Below are 25765 nucleotides of genomic sequence, written 5' to 3' on the forward strand. Positions count from 1 at the left end.
TAACTTAAGGCGAAAAATACACAATACCAATAAAACGGACGCATATAGAAAAGCTTTCGTTTGTTCGCGGACACATCTCTTTGTTGACTTTTATACAACTCTAAACGAAAACAACAAATTAAGGCAGCTTCAAGAGTGTCCTGGTTGGTGGGCTCAGCCATTGTTAGACCCCGCTGAATATTATTTAAATTAAAATAAAATATTTTAGTCGCAATTAAAGCAGTATTAGAATCTGCGGAGATTTAATGAACGCAGATGGATAAGGTTTCATTTTTTATTTGATGCCATTAAGACCGTTCAGCCACGTCTTTGTGTTCACTCGACGCAGATTGTTAGGAATCCATTAGAGAGTATCGAAAGTATTTGCCGGGTAACATATTTGTGTCACCTGAGCGCAATTATGCAAATATGGAAAAAATCCCATACAAACTTGATTATAAACGTATAAGCACCCGTAAAGGCTATCGAAACGCACGCAGATTAATAGGGCTTATAAGTTTTCCGTCGTAAATAAAATCATATAAAAACCTATGAAATAACATTAGAAGGTTATTGGCATGCATAATTATTAATATGGTATCAAAAGTTTCCCGTTGAAATTAAAGCCATATAAGAATCTGATAAGATAGCGCATGCAAATTTATAGGGCTTCATTGGTTGTCCGTCCGTAAACCAATATAAGAACCTGATAAATGACATGTGAAGGTTGTCGAAACGCATGCTGATTAATAATGCTTCGTTCATTAGTTCTCCGTCGCAAGCAAACCAATATAAAAACCTGAGAAATGCCATGTGAGGGTTATCGGACGCATGCAGGTTGATAGGGCATCAGTAATTACCGTCCGAACCTGCTCGGACTTTTTGGACGCCGATGATTACTGATTCACTTCGTGTTAATGCAATGTAAATGTTAAATACAATACGGATCGGATAAGCACAATCTATGTGTTAAATTCACGAAGATTGACATGGGGTCAATTTACTGATTTCATGCAAGTAAACGCTGATAAGCACATGTTAATCTAAGCTGCGGATTAAAACAAATACAAAACTGTCAAGGCTGTCGGACTACATGCAGATTGATAGGGCTGCATTAGTATAAAACCTTCTAAGTTTATGTGTTCATATCGCATTTAAGGTAGTGGGAGCTTAGTGGGTACTTATCCAGAAACACTCTTTGTTATTTTTTCCACATAGTAAATTGTATATCACAACTAATTGCAAAATTTTAAAACTTTTTACCAGCCGGTTAACTTTTTATACTTGGTTGAATACACCTACACCTTGACTCGCACTCTCTATTTGTTTACGTAACGCATATCGAAAGGGATTCATTAGTTAAATAATATCTTTAAATAATGCAGAAAGACCGTATAAGCGTACGTGAATGTCAACTGGTGCAGATTCATAGTACTTCATAAGTAATCAATCACATAAAATCATAATGGAACCTGTGAAAAATGCATTGATGCACACGCATATAATTTATTATATAAAAGGTTAGGTTGATTGAATTCGATTTTATAGACAAACTTTAGACTTAATATTTTTACATTGATTTTGGTTTAATCAGGAAGAACGCTGAGCTTTACGTATGTACCAAAAAAGCTCAGATCATTCAAGAAGAACTAGTCAAGTCTGCAGCTAGATCTGTTCCGGAGAATACACCTGCTAACAAACTGAAAATACTCAATTTCTGATGACGAATACACACTTACACTCGATTACAGTCTGCCTTATACTGCGCATCTGTACCTAACCAACCACCGCGCTGAGATCTGAGCGGAACCAGCATAAAGAGCAAGGAACGACAACTCTGCGTTGAGATTGGTTCCTAACATTAACCACAACAACACGCGTTGCGGAATAAACCGGTTTAAACAGCAAGGAACCACGTGTTTGCATCATCTACTAGTTACACTTTACCTTTTAAGATTATCGTGGTTTCATGAATGAAACATATCGTGAATTGTGGGATTCTTGGGTTTAATATCGTACACGAGCATAGGATCTAACAATTAAACCTTAACAGGAATCGTCGAATTATAATTGTATCCTTGGATCTGATATTGACTTAGCTCAACACAACAGTGTTGTCAAGTTGTGTACAACTGTAACCGTGTAAGTTGTTTTCGTGATAAGACAGTGGGTTGATATTTATAAAAGATGACAGCAGAAAGTTACAACATGGTCCCTACTAACGCGGCAGACGGGCGTCCCAAATCATCCAGTAGTTCAAGTTCACTGGAAGCTGATGGCAAAGTCGGGCTCAAGCCCAAGATCTCATTACTAAATGGTGTCACCATAATCGTAGGTTCAATTATTGGGTCAGGTATTTTTATTAGCCCCAAAGGTGTCCTAGAAAATGCGGGCAGTGTAGGAGCTTCATTAATTATCTGGGTTGCTTGCGGGTTGTTTTCAATGATAGGAGCATATTGCTATGCCGAGCTGGGTACCTCTATCATGAAATCGGGTGCCGATTACGCATATATCTTTGAAGCGTATGGACCATTTCTTGCGTTTTTGAGACTGTGGGTTGAGTGCATGATTGTACGACCGTGTTCACAAGCCATTGTGGCACTGACATTTGCGTATTACGTCGTAGAACCCTTGTTCCCAGACTGTGAACAGCCAGACATAGCAGTACGGCTGTTGGCAGTAGTCTGCATTTGTAAGTATTGAACATTTTCCAGTATATTTGGTGATTTCAGTAACAAATTTTCAATATTTTCTGTTATTTTTAACATGATGTAGTATTGTACTGTACCAATGTTTTTTTAATATAAAATTTGTTGTTAAATTTTCCTTAAAGCGGGTATATACGATTTTGTCAAATATTTATGAATTTATATAAAATGTGTAAAAAAACATATTATATATATATTTCAATATAAATTAAAATAAAAGTTAAGAAGAACATGTGTCCGAAAATGCGAAATAAGCAAGATATTTAATTCTGAAATTGAAAACAGCTGTACAGCCGAATTCGCCAGCATGTATATCATACATGTACGATTTGAATCTAAACTTAGTTTAACGGTTTATTTGAATTCCTGCAACTATATCTATTCATACGACACGCGAACACTAACTCCAATCCTAATACTAAGACGAATGCTTCGGTTATTGTAGGAAACTATGTACGTCACAATCGGCTCGGGCCGTTAATTTGTCTTTGCTGCATTTTATGAAATTCGGCTTTAATGTATAATTTTTCTTGCCTATTTTGTGTAATTGTAACATATTCTATCAATATATTACAATTAAACACATATAAAAAATCGTAAATACCCGCTTTAATGACTGCCTAAAATACCTAGTGAAAGTTTTGAAAAATCTTTCAAATCAGATTGTTCAGTTCTTCCTAATATCCAGCACTGAGAGTTAAACCCCAGCTGTTTGAATGCTTAAAACACTATTACATATTCTTTGTAATTATTTCATCATGCATTTTAAGTTCACATTATGTATTCAAGGTCTCTAGGTTCATGTATGTATTTAAGCATTCCACAATTTTCACTATGTGAAGCACTGCAGTTTTAGCTGATGCAATAATTTCATCAGTGCCCAGTGCCCACGTGTTTCCGTTTATAAGCCTTTGAGAGCATTATGCTACTTTAAAGTACAATGTACAATGTACTCTGAAGTATACCGTATTGAATTATCAGAAAACCAATTTAACTGGACCAGTGGTAGAGCTGGTTTATACAGTTTTGGTGTGTTAAATTCCTATTACTATTAAGTGCTTGTTTGTCAGTAGTGCAACAGCTGTCATGTACTTGATACCGCTTAACTGGCTTTGTTTACTTCTTTATCTAAAAGATCCTGTTAACACAGTATAAATTAATATGTTAACCTATTACTGAAATAGTAAACCAAGACAGGCCTGTTAGTGCTGATTTTATAGCTGGTATTGACTGATTGTGTCATATCCATGGAGAACACTATTAAATGTACTAATGGTTTTACTTTCATAGTTTTAGATTTTTGTAACGTGTTTAACAGGCCCGTCAGTGACTTATTAATACCACATTAATAAACAACAACACTAAAATAATGTTTCATACCTCAAAACCCCAGTTGTATAGGTCTGGTACATTCATTTAGTCAACACTTAAAAAGTTAAAATAGCAAAACAATTCAAAGGGCTTTTTTTTTCTTAAAAAACGGCCATTTTTTCAAACAGATTTTGAGAAGTTGGAGATTCAAATTTTTACAATTTAAAGTTGGTGACTTCTTTTTCACAATTTTGAAAAGTTTATGACCGGCTAAGAAGGGAAAAAAGCCCTGATTTATGTTGTTTGTTTACTATTCCAGTGATTCTTACATTTGTCAACTGTTATGATGTTAAGTGGGCGACGCGAGTCCAGGACGTTTTCACGTACGCCAAGTTACTGGCGCTGGCTCTCATCATCATCACTGGCGCTGTACAGCTCTTCAGAGGTGAGTGGACATGTCCGGCAATTAGGTTTGCCCGATTGAGAAGAGTACTACCCTTATCATGTCAATTGGAGAAAATAAGAGCGCAAAATTCTGATATTGAGAAAGTTTGCGCTGTGAAGTCTTAGATTGGGAATAATGGGTTTGATGGCTTGGTACTCTATTTTGCACAAACCCATTTAACCCTGTACCACTTACATTATTTTATTATGTATTTAACCCTTTACCACTTACATACGTATTAAACCCTTTTTAATATCACTTACATATGTTTTTTACCCTTTACCACTTACCTGGTACATACGTTTTTAACTCTTTACCAGTTAGATATGTATTTAACCCTTACCACTTACATTCGTATTTAACCCTTTACCACTAACATATGTATATAACCCTTTGCCACTTTAATACGTATTTTGACATATTTGTAGTCCCATAGAAAGTTAAATTTAATTACAGACCTCTATGACTAAATTCGAGTTTTAAAGGCTCTATTTTCAACCCTTAGATACTGATGGGTAGCAAACAGTTTAACACCTGAACAGACTGTTCAGTTAATGGACAGGAAAAGCCCTGATTTTCAAAAAAGTACAAAAACCTGTGAAGAAGTTGATTAAAAACTATATTTTGTGTGTTTACAGGTGAAACAGAGAACTTCCAGGATCCGTTTGAATTCACAGAAACCAACATAGCAAAGGCATCCCTAGCATTCTACTCTGGGCTCTTTGCCTACAATGGATGGTATGTACTCGATAAAACAACATAGATGTGACCCTCGCTGTGAGATAACCAGGCTTAATACATATAATAAAATACCGTCTAAGGTACAGTAAGCCTGTGCAGTCTGCTTAGACTTAAATTAGGGACAACACTTGCGGAGTCACTAAACTGGACTTTCTCTAAAAAGAGTACTTTAAACCAAAAAGACATAATAACAGGAAAGCGTCTCATATTAGCCTGTGTGGAATGCATTATAAGGCCTATCCAGGACAAAGCTTTTCACACATGCAGCAAACCCTGCTTTATCCAGAGAAATGCTCATATCCATCTCTTCCAAAAATGTACCTGTACTACAAGTCATATTGCATTTATTATGCCCCTCTTCGAAGAAGAGGGGGTATATTGTTTTGCTCATGTCGGTCTGTCTGTCCGTATGTCCGTCCACCAGATGGTTTCCGGATAAAAACTCAAGAACACTTAGGCCTAGGATCATGAAACTTCATAGGTACATTGATCATGGCTCGCAGATGACCCCTATTGATTTTCTTGTCACTAGGTCAAAGGTCAAGGTCACGGTGACCTGAAATAGTAAAATGGTTTCCGGTTGATAACTCAAAAACCCTTATGCTTAAGGATCATGAAACTTCCTAGGTACATTGATCATGACTCGCAGATGACCCCTATTGATTTTCAGGTCAATAGGTCAAAGGTCAAGGTCATTTGAAAAAAAAGTTATGAGCTATTATCATCACCTTGGCGTCGGCGTCTGGTTAAGTTTTGTGTTTAGGTCCACTTTTCTCATAAAGTATCAAAGCTATTGCATTCAAACTTGGTACACTTACTGACTATCATGAGGGGACGGGGCAGGCAAAGTTAGATTACTCTGGCGTGCATTTTGACAGAATTATGTGCCCTTTTTATACTTTATAAAATTTGGTTAAGAAAAAAGTATACTTTTTGGGACTGGGAATATAGCCGAATTTCGGCTATAAAATTGGGCCAAAACAAAACCCTGCCTAGGATCATGAAACTTCATAGGTACATTGATCATGACTGGCAGATGACCCCTATTGATTTTTAGGTCAAAGGTCAAGGTCACAGTGACACGAAACAGTAAAATGGTTTCCAGGTGATAACTCAAGAATTCTTAGGCCTAGGATCATGAAACTTCATAGGTACATTGATCATGACTGGCAGATGGCCCCTATTGATTTTCAGGTCACTAGGTCAAAGGTCAGTGACAAAAAACGTATTCACACAATGGCTGCCACTACAACTGACAGCCCATATGGGGGTATGCATGTTTTACAAACAGCCATTGTTTTTATAATTAACAGGTATATTACTTAATATCTGAAAGAAAAACCATCAATTATGAGTTTTGGGAAAATTGATACTTGTTTGCTATATTTGTGGAACATGACAGAATAATGGCTATACAACCAGCAAAAAAGCCCATAATAATGCATTAATATAAACAAAGTTTATCTGTTTATAAAACTTTTTTTTAAGTGTTGTTGCTTTGACTGAGTTTATTTATTTAGACATTGCTTGAGGCATTTTATCAGGGTGAAAATGACCACAATGTCAGGATCAGTTTTCAATGAATACCCTGTTATCACTGATTATGTGATGGTTCAGATAGCCATCAACCCACATGCTGTATTGTGCCTGTTTATAATTATAAACATCTTGTATGTCAGCTGCCCACAGATGTTGCCTGGACTCAAATTCAATGCTTATTATAATGTCTTATCAACAGGGCTTTTTATAGATATGCACATGTGTATTTTATAAGATGAAGGAATCCCTCTGTTTTCTGTCTGTAAACATGACAATTTATAGATAAGCAATCCATGCCGATGACACCAAAAATATACAGGACATGAGGTCCTGTAGCTTTTGAATTTTACCGGACCTCATCATCATGTATTTGCAGCGATTTTTTTTCCCAATTGGGAAAAGTATCTGTACCAGCCCAATTGGGAAAATAGTGCGCTAAAAACCCTGAAATTTGGAAAATTCGCGTTGTGAAGTTTTCATATTGGGAAATTGGTGTATTTGAGTTTTTGCTTCCAAATACTGTAAAATTGATAACTAAATGTTGTCAGAAAACTTTAATATTGGCCAAAACTTTTGCAATATTGAAGATAGCATCTTGATATTTGGCATGCATGTGTATCTCATGAAGCTGCATATTTTGAATGGTGAAAGGTAAAGGTCATCCTGCAAGGGCAAAAGTCAAAGACTACAATCCAAGGGAAGTAATAAGCTATAAATGGGAGATAATTTCTAAACCTGCCAAATGATATATTGAAATTTTATAACAAAGCGGCGCAATAGGGGGCATTGTGTTTCTAACAAACACATCTCTTGTTTTTGTATTCCAAAAAAAAGAAATGCCTTTTATGCACATGTGTATTTTATGATGTTGTAAACTCCTGTATATACATCCTTGGGAACTTGAAAACACACCCTTATCATATTTGCGTACTTTGTGGATTGCAGCCATTGAATGCTAATATTGTGTTGTTTCAGGAATTACTTGAACTTCGTCATAGAGGAGCTTCAAGATCCTGTCAAGTGAGTACAATTGAGTTTCTACCAGCCATAATATTGGCAGGGATCATATTTTCCCGCAACATCAATCGGTCTGGATTTAAATGGGGAAAAAGTGTCCGAAAATTTATATCTGAAATTATGACAAATTACTGTAAAATATATACCATTGATTTTGCTATTCATGAAGATGGTATAATAAATGTACAAGTTAAATTTCCTTAGGCATTATTTTTAAACGGAACATACGAGTTTTCTCATTTTGTTCTATCATTTGCTATTTCATTGACATTGGTTGTTTCGTGTGCTGTTTTATCTGACTGTTTTTCATCGTTGTCAATATTATTAGTCTGTGTAAATCTATACCGATGTTTTTAATCGTTGAATTAATCGTTGTCAACTCGAAAATAGCTTACAAACATGCATTGAACCAAACAAATGTCTGTGCGTAGGTTTGTTACTGACAATAACAAAACCAAATAGTTAAGAAATAATTCATGTACGTTATAGTTTGTAGTCGAATAACCCACGGCCGATAGTTAAGATGCGTAGGGTTTAAATGATTTGAAACCACGCATCTAAACTTTCGGTCGTGGGATATTCAACAACAAACAATAAAGAACACGAATTATTTCGATTCTAACACGATTTTTCCTGAAGATTTATACAATGTATATTATTTTTCGTGTGTACTATTTTATGTGAAGATCCGCCCATAAAAATAACTTTCGGCTGTTCTTTCGATCAGATCCGCGACTTTTATTTATTTATTGCCGAATTATTCCGCTGGTGGAAAATGTATCGGCATATTTTGTTTAATAACAGCGCGTGCTTTCAGTGTATAAGGTCCGCCCACAATTATTGCAGAATATTCGATTTTCTTCTTTGTGTATATGACAGTTTACTGTATCATGCATGAAATGCACAATTTCCACGAGGATAACATCGAGGTTTGTATCTCCGAAGTAACGATTTTATCCTGGACGAGTACACCTTACGGACCGATTGTGCTAGGTATAAGCCAGTGAAATTATCGATTGATAATTCACGCGTGACCAATACACAGCCGCGCGAATCTTAGCTGCTTGGGGCCATACTCTGATACTAGTCGGCTAACGTGCAATAATCTGGTCCTGACCGGTTTAGAGACTGCAGCGAATGGTTTATCACACCTAATCGAGATAAGAATGGGTGTGCACTGTGTAATCGATTTCATGACATGGGAATTTTAGCAAACAGAATCAGACCGACTGTTTGGGGTTTTCAATCGGTCTTTCATGACCTCAATCGGTCTAGGACCGACAAAACCGACAAAAATATGACCCCTGAATATTGGGATGTGCTAATTACCTTCTTGAGGTATACAACACTTGGAAGTCACAAGTCTGGCTTTTATTCATACATTGAGGGTTTGGGTTCTGGTTTAGATATGAGGTTGTGAGTTAACAGAGACTGAAAATAGATGTGAAAGCTGTGGGCTTGTTTAAAGATATAATTCTGATTCTGATTTAGATTTTCATATAGATGTCTTAAGTATATTTTAGTATAAATTATATGGTTAATTGCATTAACCACTCCTAAATGGAGATATGCATCATTTTACTTGACGCTACAACCCTCTCTTTCAACAGTCATAATTCCCCAGGTATATTAACCCATTTATGCCTAGCGTCTAGAAAAAAAGGCCTTGGCAAACAGCTTAGACCCAGATGAGACGCCGCATGATGCAGACCCTGGGTCTGCGCTGTTTGCTTAAAGGAATTTCTGTAAAAAAATATTCTAAATATAGATATAAATATACTAGACATCCCTAATTTCAAGCTGTCAATATTATATTGACCTAGGTTCTAACCATAGAGCTGCACAGGGAAACTAACAAAATGTTAAATTTTCAAAAAAAATTTTTTTTTTTATGTCCCCCACTATAGTAGTGGGGGACATATTGTTTTTGCCCTGTCTGTCTGTTGGTCTGTTTGCGCCAACTTTAACATTTTGCAATAACTTTTGCTATATTGAAGATAGCAACTTCATATTTGGCATGCATGTGTATCTCATGAAGCTGCACATTTTAAGTGGTGAAAGTTCAAGGTCAAGGTCATCCTTCAAGGTCAGAGGTCAAATATATGTGGCCAAAATCGCTCATTTTATGAATACTTTTGCAATATTGAAGATAGCAACTTGATATTTGGCATGCATGTGTATCTCATGGAGCTGCACATTTTGAGTGGTAAAAGGTCAAGGTCATCCTTCAAGGTCAGAGGTCAAATATATGTAGCCCAAATCGCTTATTTTATGAATACTTTTGCAATATTGAAGATAGCAACTTGATATTTGGCATGCATGTGCATCTCATGGAGCTGCACATTTTGAGTGGTGAAAGGTCAAGGTCATCCTTCAAGGTCAGAGGTCAAATATATGTGGCCCAAATCACTTATTTTATGAATACTTTTGCAATATTGAAGATAGCAACTTGATATTTGGCATGCATGTGTATCTCATGGAGCTGCACATTTTCAGTGGTGAAAGGTCAAGGTCATCCTTCACAAGGTCAAGGTCATCCTTCAAGGTCAAACGTCATATAGGGGGACATTGTGTTTCACAAACACATCTTGTTTTTTGTTTTTTTTTACCTTAAATTGTGAATTTTTGGCAAGCAATTGGGAAACTGTAGTTTTTTCGTAATTTGGAAAGTGCCGTTTACCGGTACTTTATAAAGAAGGAAAAAAAATCGCTGTTCCTACAATGATCTCACATATTTTCCTCATTAAATGTTGTAGAAGCTTAATTTATGTCCAAACTGAACAGATATAAATGCATTTATACAGAACAAACATTAACCTTGCAATAATATTCCTGTAATTGACCTTGAAGTAAAACTTTCCCACTTAGATACGTATTTTCCACATAATTGTGTAGTCCCTAAAGAAAGTTAAATTTAATTAAAGACCTTTCTTACTGTATTAAAGTTTAAAAGGCTTCATTTACAACCCCTAAGATACTGATGAGCAGCAAACAGCATAAAACCAAAACAGACTGCAAGTTTCTTGCAGGCTGTTTTGGTTTTATTCTGTTTGCACTTTGCTTGTGAGAGGGAAATGGTTAATTGACCTTGAATTACATGTAAGTCAGTTTAAGTTGACTACAATACAAGTGGATTAATTACTGTTGGTAGTCAATAGCTTTTCATTTTTATGAAGTGAAGCATAAATTGTTGTTAGATGCTTGACTGTCAATTGAATGCAAGTGCACAAATTTAGGAAGGTTTTCCTTGCCATTTTGGGAAAAAAACTATTTTTGGTTTGTTCAAGCAAAAAAGTCAACTAATTTGGGAAAAACTTATTTAATATAACTTTCTGAAATTATTCCAATTAAAAAAATAAAATATAGTTCTATATACAGGGGTGTCGATTGGCCAAAATCTAAAATCCTGAAAATAGGCCTATCGTTTTGGGGCCAGAGCAAAAAAGGGTTAATAATTCATGTAACTTTGTTTGCTATTGTATATAACTTTGTAAACAATATGTCAAAGTAAAATAATTTTTCAAGATTTCAAGATTTATTAGATGACATGTAAATAAAGGCCTACGGCCCAAAATACAGCATTCATTTACAATAACATTATACAATGATAAATGCTACCTTGTATACATTGTGATTTTACACTTGTGTTTCAACAATATACACAATATTATACAACACAAAATATAACAAAAACAAAAAAGTTTGTAATCAAGGTAAATTTATATTCCCAATGACATTCATTAATTTCGTAACATAGAAAGTTAATTGTTTTATAACAGTGATATCAGTGCTGCTCATTAGAATATTAAATGACGTTTCGTTTCTTTGGCCGTTATACCAATTATACAAATAACTTGTTCTTACATGTATATCTGTGTACTGGGGGCACTCAAAGAAAGCATGGAATTTGTTCTCCAATACATGTACGTCAGATCTTGTTAAACAAAATAAGCATGTTCGGTTTTCGCGCTGTACGTTAAAATGCCTTCCAAGCTCAATGTTCAATTTATGATTGGAACACCTAAAACGAGCATATGCGCGACGTGACTTAAAGGGTGCATCTATAGTTAAATATTTCTCCGGAGTTAAAAGTGATTTAAAAAGTTTGTAAGTGTCGCAGCGTGGAGATGCATTTATCTCATTGTGCCAGTCTTGGGTTTTACAGTCTTGTATACGCTGTTTAAAATATTGTAAAAATATAGTGTGTTTAAGATGACATTTTGTGACAATAATCTTAAAATTCCAGAAAAAAATCCTCTGATTTATATCAAAATCAAAATTGGTCCTTGTCAAATAAAAACACACTTTTTACCAAAACACACATTTAGCGCACTTAAAAGTGCGTTAATTGTGTGTTTTTTGTTAATATGTGCGTTTTCAGTGTTCAAAAGTGCATTTAAGTGCGCTTTTTGTGCGTTTTTTCTTTTCAAGTGCGTTATTTTAGTGAAAAAGTGCGTTTTTTGTGTGTTTTCTTCATCTGTAAGTGCGCTTTTGAGTGTAGATGTGAGCAAAATGTGTGTTTTTTATCTAAGAAGTGCGTCTTTTATTTAGGAAGTGCGTTTTTTGTGTGTTTTCTTCATCTGTAAGTGCGCTATTAGTGTAGATGTGAGCAAAATGTGTGTTTTTTATCTATGAAGTGCGTCTTTTATTTAGGAAGTGCGTCTTTTATCTAAGAAGTGTGTTTTAAGGTTTACAGATGTGGGTTTTTTCTCACAAAAGTGCGTTTTTCTATTTTGATGTGCGTCTTTTTTAAGCATAAGTTAGTCTTTTATTTCATAAGTGCGTTTTTATCATATGATCTGTTTTAAACGGATGTATCTAAAAAGACACATGTTTAACACACTTCTTAAAAAGTGCGTCTTTAACAACCGTTTAGCAAATGTTGTACAGAAATTGAATAATTGTTGCAGGCTCTAACAATTTATTTACATCAAATGAATAAACATAGACATATATCTCAGTAACCTGTAATAATATAAGGGGCAGTTTGAATAATTACTGGTTGTCCATATTAACCTGTTTAATGTTTACATACTTTATCATACAATTTCAATGCATACCCTATTGCTTACGTTTTAATCTCAAACATTTCTAAAAATTTCCACCTAAATCAGACTGTGTGTAACTAATTAAAAATATTGAAAGTGTCAAAAGTATTATGTGGGCTTGATTATAAGTATCAATTATATTTCCTCAACATAAATAAAAAAATATTTAATAAATAAAATAAGTATTTGAACTTTCTTATACTGATATTTATACCCTAATACAATTAATGTCTACCACATTGACCATAAACATACATTTTAAAAGGCAATTAAAATAATATTTAAACTATTAATATTATTTGCTAAAACCATTCAGCATGTTATATTTAAATATTTACAATTAAATATAATGTGTTAAAGGTGCTGTGTATTATTCAATAAATATTTTGGTGTTGAAATGACTGCCTTATCAGTATTTCTCAAATTATGCAATTTTTGGCTTAGACACAGCATGGAATCAGATAAGAGAATAGCCAGTCCCTATCAGTCCTCCATCTAAGCCTAACTAAGGGGTGTTGATATACTTTTTATTTGTTCAGGCACCATCTATTTGAGAACCACAGATAGAAAGTTATTTTTTTTAAACAAGCAGCATCAGCAACTGACTTTAAGCTAGAATTAAGACTTATTATTCTAGTGTAAAATGTCTTGAAATACTTTCAGCATGAAGTATTGTGTGATGAAAAAAATGTGTATTTACTACAATGTGTAAATCAACATGAAGTTTGTTGCAAAGGAGATTAAAAGTGGGTGGTTAAAGACATATAAAGTGATATGCTCTAGTTCAACAACTGCCTGTATTTTTGGAATACTGAAGAACAGTCTGTTGTAACAGGTTCGTATTTTCAATCCTGCATCCCTTTTTATTTAGTTTATTGAATTAATTATGATCATTATCATATTTATGTATTGTCACTGGGAAATGTAAATGGATGAGTAAATGTAATCCAATTTTAAAGAAAAACAACACCATTTGAATTATTATGGCTGTATTTTATGGTTATTGTCATCTTAAAGTTATTTATACCTATTTTTGGTCATTAATGAACAGATTTTTCCCCCATATTAAATGATAACTTTTAAATTTAAAGGTTAAACCCCATGGTGACCGTGAAATTTACATTGATCAGAAGATCCTTTGGAAAGAATGTGCATCAGCGCATCGCCTGCCAAAAAAGGGAGCAAAAGAGAGACTACCTGATGTATGGACTTGAATACCAGGTTTTACCCTGCACAAGCTGGCCGACATGAGGAGAACAGGACTGGGAAAACCGCGCCCTCTCCTTGACCAAGAAAAGCTGGATTTGTTTAGAGGTAAAACTATACAGGGTACTGGTCATTGCATTTTAAAGGTGTCACACTTCCGACCAGTCCACACAGCAAAATGAGACCACGTATCTTGGTACATTTTCGAACAGTATTTTCTATCAAACGTATTTATTTATGAAAAGCGTAAAGTCTCATGTGATCAGGGGATTAAAATTGCAAAATAAACAACCAAAAACAACAAGCAAACAAACTAGTTTTGATTTAAATTTATAATTTTTATAGCAACAAGATTACCATAACAGCAATATTCAACACTTACATTATAAAATATCTTTCAGGACCTGATCAAATGAGATCATGCACGAGACGCATCACACAAAAGCCATGACAGTATAACAGTTGCAAAGAAGTTTGACCGGCTGGTGGCAGACTTGGAGAGAAAGATGAGAGCTGCACTCCGCCGCCTCAAAGAAATGCTGACAGGCCTTGATTGATATGCATCTTTCTTATGTATAAGCTGTTTGTGTGTATATACTGTACATGTTATTATAGTATGCTATTATTTTTTGTTTATTTATAATCAAATTATGTTTATATTTATTTCATCAAATTGCCATTGATATTTAATTACTCATGTATGTTAAAAAATGTTGGTGTACATTTAAGTATAAAATTGAATTATCTTGTAATTATTAAAATACACAAATATATATGTTTATATAGTTATTGGTTTTTATTGCGTATCTGAATTAAAAAAAACTTTTAACAGCATATAATTGAATCAACTGTTAAGGCAAAAGATACACCTTTAACGCACATGTGTGCTTTTTGTGAGTGCGTTTTTTGCTGCCATTCATGTGCGTAAATTGTGCATTTTGTGTGGGTTATAATTGCGCTTAACGTGCGTTAAATGTGCCCTTTTTGTGAGTTAAATTTAACGCACATAAAAGCGCACATTTAACACACATGTGCGCTTTTATGTGGGTTATAACTGCGCTTTTCGTGAGTTAAATGTGCGCTTTTTAAATAAAAAAGCGCACATTTAACTCACAAAAAGCGCACATTTAACGCACTTAAAAGAGCAGATTTTACACACATAAATGGCAGTCAAAAACGCACTTATAAAAAAGCGCACGTTTAACGCACATTTAACGCACATAAAAGCGCACATTTAACACACATGCGCGCTTTTATGTGGGTTATAACTGCGCTTTTTGTGAGTTAAATGTGCGCTTTTTAAATAAAAAAAGCGCACATTTAACTCACAAAAAGCGCACCTTTAACGCACTTAAAAGCGCACATTTTACACACATAAATGGTAGTCAAAAACGCACTAATATAAAAAGCGCACGTTTAACGCACATTTAACGCACATAAAAGCGCACATTGAACACACTTATAAAAAGAGCACGTTTAACGCACATAAAGCGCACATTTATCCACAAAAAGCGCACATTTTCTTGTTTGTTTTGTTTTTGTTAAAAACTCACTTGGTAAGAAAAAGCGCACAAAAAACGCAGTGCCAATACCGCCACGTTTAACACACGCAAAACGTACTTAAAACGTGCGTTTCACACACTTTTTTGAGAAGGGGCCAAAATCCTGATTTCAGGAATAATCCTGAACTTTGACGCCTCTGTATATACTTATAAGATGTAATTGAATGAAATTGAGGTTAGCCCTTTCTTTATAAAAAAATCAAATTAGGATTATTTTTTTCAAACTGGGAATTTTTTGTACCATTTTGCTTTGGGAATGAGTTCGTTTAACAGACCCATAGAAAATAAATGACTAGGCTAAAACTGTTCAGATGGTTGACAATAATTATATCAAATCGGCTCAATTCATTAACAGTAGAGCATTGGAAAGACAATATTCTAGCACTCAGGCTCCATCCAATAAGTAATGATATTCTTTTTGAAGATGGGTATCTGACAAATTAAGCCAGCTGTCTGTAGGGTATGGAGGCTGGTTGTCATGTCAACAACTACAGTGAAAGTTAGTATTGATTGACACGGTCTACTTAACAAGATCAATGATGTGTGCACAAAAAATGTACTACCTGTACATGTATAATACTTTAAAGCAATGGTAACGGTCCTGTGGATTTTAGCATGAATACACATTTGAAGTGTATAAGTTTGTTTTTTCCAAAGAACGAAACAAAAAGAAACATTTGAAATTTAAAATATTTTATTTTTTTTAAATTTATACTTTCAATGTCTTATACATAAGCAGTTTTGTTGGGTAACACTTTACCACTTAGATACGTATTTTCACGCATTTGTTGTTCCAATGAAAGTTCAATTTAATTAAAGACTTTTCTTACTAGGTTTCAGTTTTAAAGGCTTCATATCCAGTCCTTGAGCAGCAAACAGCATAAAACCTGAACAGACTGCGAGTTACTGGCTTTATGCTGTTTGCACATAGCCATTTTCACTTTGCTGCTAAGCTTTTAAGTGGGAAAGGGGTAATTAAGCAGGAGACTCTCTGTAATGCCTTGCAGGTGTGATGTAATAGAGTCCTTGCTCACATAATCTGCAGCAGGATCATTATTGAGTGTAAACCTTTTTATTGAATTTCACTTGTATTAAAAAAGATTTATTGAGACAGCCTTGAGTTCACACAGTCTCAAGTACGTTTCCAGGGGAGAACCAATACTTAATGTCTTTGGGGGAGATCTTAAGAACTATACTCCCTTAATGAAGATCAAGCTGCTAACCTCCCTGTTTTTATCTAGGTGGACACCGTATGCAGTGTTGTTGTTTTTCAACATTTTGGGAATGCAGGGTTTAACCATTCATTTGGGGAACAGGAGTCTGGTCAAATTGGGATTTTTTAAATCTATCAAAGTGGCAAAATTGGGAATTTTTTAGCGACAAAAAGGACCAAATTGGGATTTTTTATCAACAGATATTCCCACAACAGGTCTTTTCCTGGCCATTTTTGATAAAAATCATATAAATTAATTATGGTCAAATATCTTGTAGGTTGTTTAAAAAAAAAGAGATATAGAGTCCAATAATCATATTAAGTCATAAGACACTTCTTTCTAAAAAAAATAATTTACAAATTGGGATTTTTTTTAAATAATTTCGTTTTGGGATCGAGTTTGTTTGCTTTGGGATCCAGTCCGTTTTATGGCCTTTTTTACATAGCAGAAAACACCGTGGAATGGAACTGGGTCTCTTTGGATTGGGAAAATTCGCGTCGTTTTGGCTCAACTTGGGAAACTAGTGTTGCTGTCGTAAAATTAACAAATGCTTGAAATTGAGAATGAAAGTGATGTGAATAAATTTACTAAGGCTTAACTTGTAGAGATTCATGGGAGATTTACTTAATGTTGAGATTGAATTGTAATTTAGTTATTAAATTTTATTTTTGTTAAACCTTTTAATTTGGAAGTTTTGGATCAAATATGGGAAAAAAATAAACTTATCCCCATAGGAAAGGTTCACCTTACAGGCCTCAAATTTAAACGAAAAAAACACTGATATGATACCCAATAAGCCATTTTTAGGGGAACTAAATCACTATGTCATCATTATGAGTAATGGAGGAATGGAAGGTCAGAGATGATCTGCTTCTTCATGTAAATGAGTTGTGCTCAGTGAAAAGGGGGTTTAATGCATGTGTGTGAAGTGTCGTCCCAGATTATCCAGTGCGGACTGCACAGGCTAATCTGGGACAACACTTAACGCAGATGCATTAAACCACCTTTTCACAGACCACAGCTCATATATGTCATGAAAACTGACCTATTAAAATAGTCTTACTGCAGACTGCACAGGCTAATCTGGGACGACACATTATGCACATGCATTAAACCACCTTTTCACAGAGCACAGCTCATATATGTCATGAAAACTGCCCTATTATAGTGTGGACTGCACAGGCTAATCTGGGACGACACATTACGCACATGCATTAAACCACCTTTTCACAGACCACAGCTCATATATGTCATAAAAACTGCCCTATTAAAATAGTCTTACTGTGGACTGCACAGGCTAATCTGGGACGACACTTTACGCACATGCATTAAACCCCCTTTTCTCAGAGCACGGCTCATATATATTGGCATGAGCCTGGATTGTGAAGGTTACATGTGAATGTTGCAATCAGATACATGTACAATGCTCTTGGGTTCAAGCCTCACCATAGGAAGGTTTGGTAAGTCTAGACTGTGAAGGGCATCTTTTTAATAGCCTTGTGTTCAGACAATTTACAAACAAACACTTGACAAATGTAATTTAATTACTTGTGCAAGCTGAACTGATCTATTAAATTTATTTAGATTTAATATTTTGTATAAATTATAGCAATTGTTAATTATTAATTAGGGCTATCAAATATGCTTTTGGGCTTTGTCAATGGTACCAATTAATGGCTCCAAAAATAGGTGAAAGTCACTGCCTAAAGTTGTACTACCAAGCAGTATATTTTGTTTCAGTAGAGAAAACCAGCTTTAATCTATTATGTCATTGAATAGTTCATCCATTTGTTCATTATGGCAAGTAATCACCACATGTACATTTACCGAATAGTTTATACCTATGGCTATGCTTAATTTAATATTTTGTTTAAGTCTTATTCTTACTGACATAATTTTTGCCCCAAGGGCACGTGTGTTTATGTGACACAGTTTTTATTTGCCTTATCTTGCATTGAGAACAGTCCAAAATCTGGAAGCATGCATGCACATCCAATATATATGTTTGTGTCACTTACTTAATACTGACACACAATTATTATTTTATTTTAAACTAAGTGGACCACAGTTTAAAGACCTAATGATAGGGTATAGCTTCCCCACTCTGCCAGAGCACCATGGAATATTTTACAAAAATATGTATATACCGTAATTATTCTAAGTTTTCGGACACTTAAAAATGGTTAATTTTTAAGAAATACAGTGTCAGAAAATTTAGAGATACTTTAAAAAGATTTCATTGATGATAAGATACGTGTTTGCAATATGTAACTATTATAACTATTGTTTCAACAATCCAATAAAACTTGTAAAACACCATGCCATGTGCTATAAATTACTTTCATAATATGTTTGCACTTTTCAACAATTATTATATATTATGTATAATTGTGTCTCTTGATTAATTCTGACTATTAATTACTATTTGTTTTAAACTAAGCGGACCACAGTTTAAAGACCTAATGATAGGCTATAGGTTCCCCACTCTGCCCGAGCACCATGAAATATTTTACAAAAATATGACTTTTGTGTATATCTTAATTACCCTAATTTTTCGTACACTTAAAAATGATTATTTTTTTGTGTCCGAAGATTTAGATAAAGAAAATATTTAAGAAAAACAGGTGTCAGAAAATTTAGAGATACTTTAAAAAGATTTCGTTGACGATCGGATACGGGTTTACAATATGTATAACTACTGTATCAACGACTATTATCATGTGCTTGTAATACACCACACCGTATGCTATAAATTACTTTCATAATTATATACACTTCAACACCGTTATTTCGAACAGCGATAATCCGAAGTCACCGTTATTTCAAAGTATTTTTCGGGTCCCGATTTTGGTTCTTCTTTGTTTAATGTAAAATTTCATTGTTAATCCAAACTTCGTTAAACCAAAGAAGTCGTTAATTCGAAGTGATTCAGTCGGTCCCAACACTATAATTCACGTCTAACTATCAATCTTTAATCCAAAGTCAAAACTGCAAAATACTGAGCGTAATTTCACACCTTAGTCGTGACGCGTCAAAAGCTGATAATTACACCTTTGTCGTCTGCGCAAACGCCCGTGTTCAGAGACACATCGCGTATAAGTTAAAAAATATGTAAGTAATTCATTTCGGAAAATGTATTCATTTGTATGTATGTCTGATAATTTGTGCTATTCGTTATATTGTATATGTTCTGTAATTAGACAAAAATAAAAACAAGAAAAAGAATCGTTTTATTCCCTCTTTTGTTACAAGTAGAAATCTATTGCTATCTGACTTGTTAACGTTTTTAAGTGAGCGTGTAACCGAACCATTGGAATTCCACAACGTTTTATTTTTACAGAATCAAAGAAGTCTTCTGTCAAATGTTAATTTCGAATTATCGTTAATCCAAAGTTTTTTAACGGTCCCGACGACTTCGAAATAACATTGTCGAAGTGTATTTGCACTTTTCAACAATAATTTCTCATGCTTTATCTGTGAACATACATGTAGGGTTACTCTCAGGCTTTTTTTATTACCAACGGGTTCAAAGATAAGCATTTGATTTATGGATACTTCAGTATAAACCTGTAATTATTGCAATACAATAAAAATCTGCTAACTATTAATTCTCATTGTTTGTTTGTCAGCTGTTGTCTAACACCTTTAATTGTGAGTATGACGATAAGCATTACATTTGGAGCGTTAACTATTTGTCATAGTTATCTTTCTGGGGTGAAACAATTGTTTATTAATGGTATACATGTTTTTTTTTACCCAATTACGCAATTGTTATGGTCCATTGCCCTAATTAGGCATTCATATGCTTGGTTTTATGACCTTCATCCGTTCATAAAAGAGCATGATGGAAGTGACACCAGATAAGCAAAAACAGGGACAAAATCTGGTCAAATAGCGCTGTAAGATGTATTTTCTGAAAATTTAGAGTCATTAATTATTAACAAAAACCAGTATGTCAGAAAATTTAGAGTTACGAAAAATAATTATTTTGGCCAAAAAAGTGGACGTCTGAAAATTTAGTGTTAATTACGGTAGATCATTTTGAACATAGTTTCCTTATTTACATTTGTTATTGTTATAGCAGGTACACATGTATTGGAAAATATTGGTGTTGATTTTAGGGCAGTCTAATTGAGTCCTCCCAACAAACACATGCCTTTGTCAGTTATATTCACTTTATGCCATGGGTAATAAAATTCAACACTATCACAATGCTGGAACCAAATTTTGAAGGCTTGCAAACAGTTTGGATCCAGATGAGATGCCACAGAACGTGGCGTCTCATCAGGATCCAAACTGCTTGCTATTCTGATAGTATTCTTTGAAAAAAATCCAAGAAAATGCTAATTTTAGAAATTCAGCAGACGCCATTTGATCAGACGACAAATTTCCCAGCATGCAAAGGGTAAACACTATCACAATGCTGTGAAGTTACAGAAATTCAATAATCCTTCCAACTGGAGCCAGAGAACTTATCATCACAAATTATTTGCAGTAACCTTGGTTCTGTCCTTGGCATTCAATGATGGGGAGAGTGAGATGTTGACTTGCATTGTTGCCGAGGTCTGTGTCTACAATCATAAACCTGTGGTATGATTACCTTGGAAAAAGATGAAACACAAAAAAATACATAATATAGCATAAGCACCATTAACTACCCAAAGAAGCACTTTGCAGTGTTTGTGTTGGAGGAATGAGGCATTGTGATTTTTTGTACAATGCATTAATCTCTTCTCATATTTTCACTATTGACAAATGGTTTGTTTGCTGTAAAGATACCGGTACAATAATTGTTACATGTACCTCTGTAAGGCTTGGTGGTTTATTGTACTTTCACTGGGTTCTGCTTCTTCTTCATTATTTTTTATCGAGTGCACCGGGATTGTCTCCCATATGGCCATCGCCCCCAGAAAGACGTGTTAGTTGGTTACGAGGGATTGTGCAAGATACAGGAGACACCCCGTTCCAGAGGTGACCCTGGGTCTTTTAGTGCCCGGTGTATAGCACCTAGTACACCGCACCTTGGTTAAACGTCTCATGCGAAAGACGAGTTAGTAGGTTAGGTGCAGCGGGGGATCGAACCAGCGATCTCTGGATTGTGAAGCCAGTGTGTTACCACTTGACCACGGATCCGCTACACTGGGTTCTACTTAATAGCAATAATATATAACAGACTGTAACAGGTACTAGATTTGACCTACTTGTATGGTAGCTGCACACACAGCTAGCAGGTGAAAGTCAAAGAGTCGATTCCCAGCTTTAAGTACCAAATAAGGCCTTTGTAATCAGCTGATTTCCTGCCCCTTATCATAGGGGAGGAAATGGGAGCTTTTCCCAAGTGTACGACATGTCAATAGTATATTAAGCTGTGGATTACTTGTAACAGTGACCGGACTTTCTTTGTCCAATGTGATGCTGTTATCAGCTCAAGTAGCCTGTTATACCCAATAAGCAGCTATTGGTTGCAGACTAAAAGTCTTAAAGGATTAGTTGAACTAAAGTTCAGTCAGGATCAACATTGTGAATAGAGTCAGGGTTTGTACACTAGTCTTCAAGGGGTTGGTGGAGGGCCGGTTGACATTAATCTAAGTGTTTTTTAATTTTTGCAAAATGTGGGGCCGAAATAAGGTAATGTCAATTTTTTTATTTTTTTTTGCCCAAGTAACAGTCTTAAATCACCAATTGAAGGTATGTTTATTGTGTGTGTAAATCGCACCATTTAGCTCATTTTATCAAAGCATCTTGATTTAATCCCAATCCAAAGTGGCCGGGGCCCAGTCTCAAAATAGTAAGAGAAAAAAAGAAAACGCATTTGGTTCAGAGTTGAGGGCAAAACTAACCTTTCAAGATACATTTTAAATATTTAGTTCCTTTTGACCACCAGCCAGAATGTAGGAACAAAGCGTTCTTGTCATAAACCGGACTTGTCCAACCTGTTGAAACTACATTTGAATTTTGTTTGTGCCAATTTGCATCAACCAAAGACACTATCAGTCAAATCTGATTTCATACCAGTATTCCAAATTGACAACTGGTACAAAAGAACAGCTGGGGATAGATAGCAGATAAAGCATTCCTAAGGTCATGATCTCAATTGTGTGCCTCATAAAGTGATTCCATTTACATATTAAAGGATGTTTTAAAATTCACATTCAACCCATTTATGCCTAGCCAGGGCTACCCCTGGCCCAAAAATTTCTGTAGCCAAAAATTATTTTTTTTAGCCAAAAGATTTTTTGTAGCCAAATTTTAGAAACTGTAGCCAAAGTTTTAGCAAAGCATTCAGAACCGCCTGTTGTAAGTATAGGCTACAGTGGTGTAAAAGAAGAAACTAAAAAAGAAGCTTTAATATGTTTCTTACTAGAATCATCATGTGTGCATAACAAAAAAACACAGTTTACAACAAACCATTTATAAATGTACATACATCATAACTAAAGCATTTGTTCATAAAATAAGCACATGATAAATATACATTACATGAGCACATAATATCTTGAACATACATTTTAGCAGAAGGCCATAATCTGCATCATGTGTGCATAACAAAAAAAAACAAAATACTACACCCAGATGTGAATGAATTTAATTTTTGAAACTGTATGCATATTTTGCAATACATCGTTTTTTGATTTTGCATTATAATCTAACACATGAATACCGAAAGCCAAACATCTTTGAATGATCTATTATCAGATTTGATTTTTTTTTGAGACCGGGTCATTAGATTCATCAGAGTCCAATGGACGCTTATTGCCTATGGTCGCCATTATGGCAGTCACAATTTCCGACACTTTCGCCGTAAATGTCAAGGGTTTTATACCCCATTCATCTATCGTCATTAACAATTGTAACGCATTTAGCCTTTAATCATTACAAACATTACGTACTTCTCAAAATTAAAATCAATTATCAACTTCTTTACTTGCGGTCATTGTGTGACTAAGTTGATAATTCGCTAACAGCTTTTACTCAAATTGATTGAAATCGGCAGCAAATCGGCAGCAATCTTTAATCAGATGTAATTGTTTATTTAAGCCAATAAGATCAACGGATACACAATTGTTTTATTTTCACACCAGTCAGTTTCCTTTGTCTCGATATCCGGTTCTGACAGGTGTTAATGCAGACTGCGTATCAATTTTTCGGGTCAATAACACGGCGATGTATTGAAGCACAGTCTACAGCTGAAATAGTTAACTATCTGGGCCGGCATCTTCGTTGATAATTGATTTCAATTTCGAGAAGTTCGTAATGTTTGTAATGATTAAAGGCTAAATGTGTTACAATTGTGAATGATGATAGATGAAAAAAATTGTTTGCCGGACGTTTTCGATAATTTTATTCGCTGAATTTGCTTAATTTTCGCCATTGAATCTGGCGAACGGCAGCGGGAGACCTGCTAGCGTCTACAAAAAAGGCCTAGGTAAACAGCGTAGACCCAGATGAGACGCAACATAATGCTTAAAGCAATTTCTGTGAGAAATATTCTAAAAATAGAAATAAATATACTAGACATCCCTAATTTTGGAAATAAATTGATCCAATTTAGAAGGATGGGAGATTCCACTAGGCATAAATTGGTTTAGTACCCCGACATGCACTATTGATGGATGATGTTAAGAGTAGTGAAATCAATTATTATCCAGTTCTATTATTTCCATTCAAGTGCACTTGTATGTAGACTTGAGTTGAAAATCAAGAGAAACCATGTTTAAAAATGTTAGTGTTGTTTATATGTTTTCTTCAAATATATTAAAGCCGCATTAAAAGTGTTTTAATCAATATGAATATTTATTCATGTCTATTAACATGGAAAATACGGTCAATTTGCCCTTTAATTTTTCATATACCGATTGAAGAACTGTTATTGAATGTTACTAATCTTAGAATGGAAAAAAAGGTAATGGATGTTTACAAATTGGATGCAATCAAATCAGAATACATTTCTGCATGTTACTCATGTAAGATATCATTTGATGCCCTTCAGAGGTGTTTGTACCGAATTTAGCTACAGTCTGACTTCAGAGAGCATAATACAAAGAATAAGAAGTAGATAAAGTCAGTCAATGCATAGTACAGCTGTCAGTTTAGGTAGACTTTGCATTGTGATTTCTTAATCAGGTGCTTTTTTATTTCTGGTTCTGTCTGATAATTGTTGAACCAACTTGCTTGTTTGTATCTGAATTCCATGCCCTACTTTTTTATGTGCGCAATTCATCAACATTTTAATGTTCTGCATTCATGATAACATTATTACTCAGAGATTATACTTACTCCATTTATGCACAGTGGACTCTCCCATCCTTCTAAATTGGATCAATTTATTTCCAAAATTAGGGATGTTAAGTATATAAATTTATATATTTAGAATATTTCTTACAGAAATTCCTTTAAGAAAACAGCGCAGACCCTGATGAGACGCAGCATCATGCAGCGTCTCATCTGGGTCTACGCTGTTTACCAAGGCCTTTTCTTGACGCTAAAGGTGGGTTCGCACTGCCAATCTGATCAACTCGGTCATCCCGATCACCGAAATTTCCCGACCAAACCCGACCAAGCTCGACTAAAAAAGTATACATGACTTCTTCTCAACCTCTTGTCGATAACACACGACCTCCACAAGACTATTGCACGACGTCCACTCAACCATCTTTCCGATTTCCGCTCAATCATCTCGACCTATACGCAAGCCCTATACGATCTCAGCTCGACCAAGTGGACCTCAGCTCGATCGCCACCAGATCTTCACACGACCAGATCGTGATGGTCGTACTACAGTTGTACAAAGCGATCTAAATTAACTCGGGTAGAGGTAGAGCGGATCGGGTACAGAGCTCGTGTATGGTGGAATAGCAATCAGAAAGTGATCGTGTACGGTCGAGTAGCCGTCTAGTAAATCTGTACATCAAATCGAAAAGAGGTCGAGTGGATCGTGTTGCGATCTATAATAACTCCGGTAGATGTCGAGCGGATCGGGTACAGATTGTTTAAA

At 35.0% G+C, this 25765-nt stretch overlaps 1 protein-coding gene across 9 annotated transcripts in view; it reads left to right on the forward strand.

Annotated features, from left to right (window-relative positions):
- Positions 1-1807: 1807 nt before the first annotated feature.
- The window catches only part of LOC127836834 (large neutral amino acids transporter small subunit 2-like), a 46791-nt gene continuing 22833 nt past the window's right edge, over positions 1808-25765 (forward strand). For 8 of the 9 annotated variants that reach the window (XM_052363441.1, XM_052363442.1, XM_052363443.1 and 5 more), the window contains exons 1-4: positions 1808-2671; positions 4318-4443; positions 5082-5181; positions 7699-7743. In XM_052363441.1, coding sequence (XP_052219401.1) covers positions 2167-2671; positions 4318-4443; positions 5082-5181; positions 7699-7743 — 776 coding nt within the window. In that variant the 5' untranslated portion in view covers positions 1808-2166. The remainder of the gene's footprint in view (positions 2672-4317; positions 4444-5081; positions 5182-7698; positions 7744-25765) is intronic. The other variant, XM_052363440.1, reaches the window with a different exon arrangement.

This window comes from Dreissena polymorpha, chromosome 7 (genome assembly GCF_020536995.1).
Source record: "Dreissena polymorpha isolate Duluth1 chromosome 7, UMN_Dpol_1.0, whole genome shotgun sequence".
NCBI lineage: Eukaryota > Metazoa > Mollusca > Bivalvia > Myida > Dreissenidae > Dreissena > Dreissena polymorpha.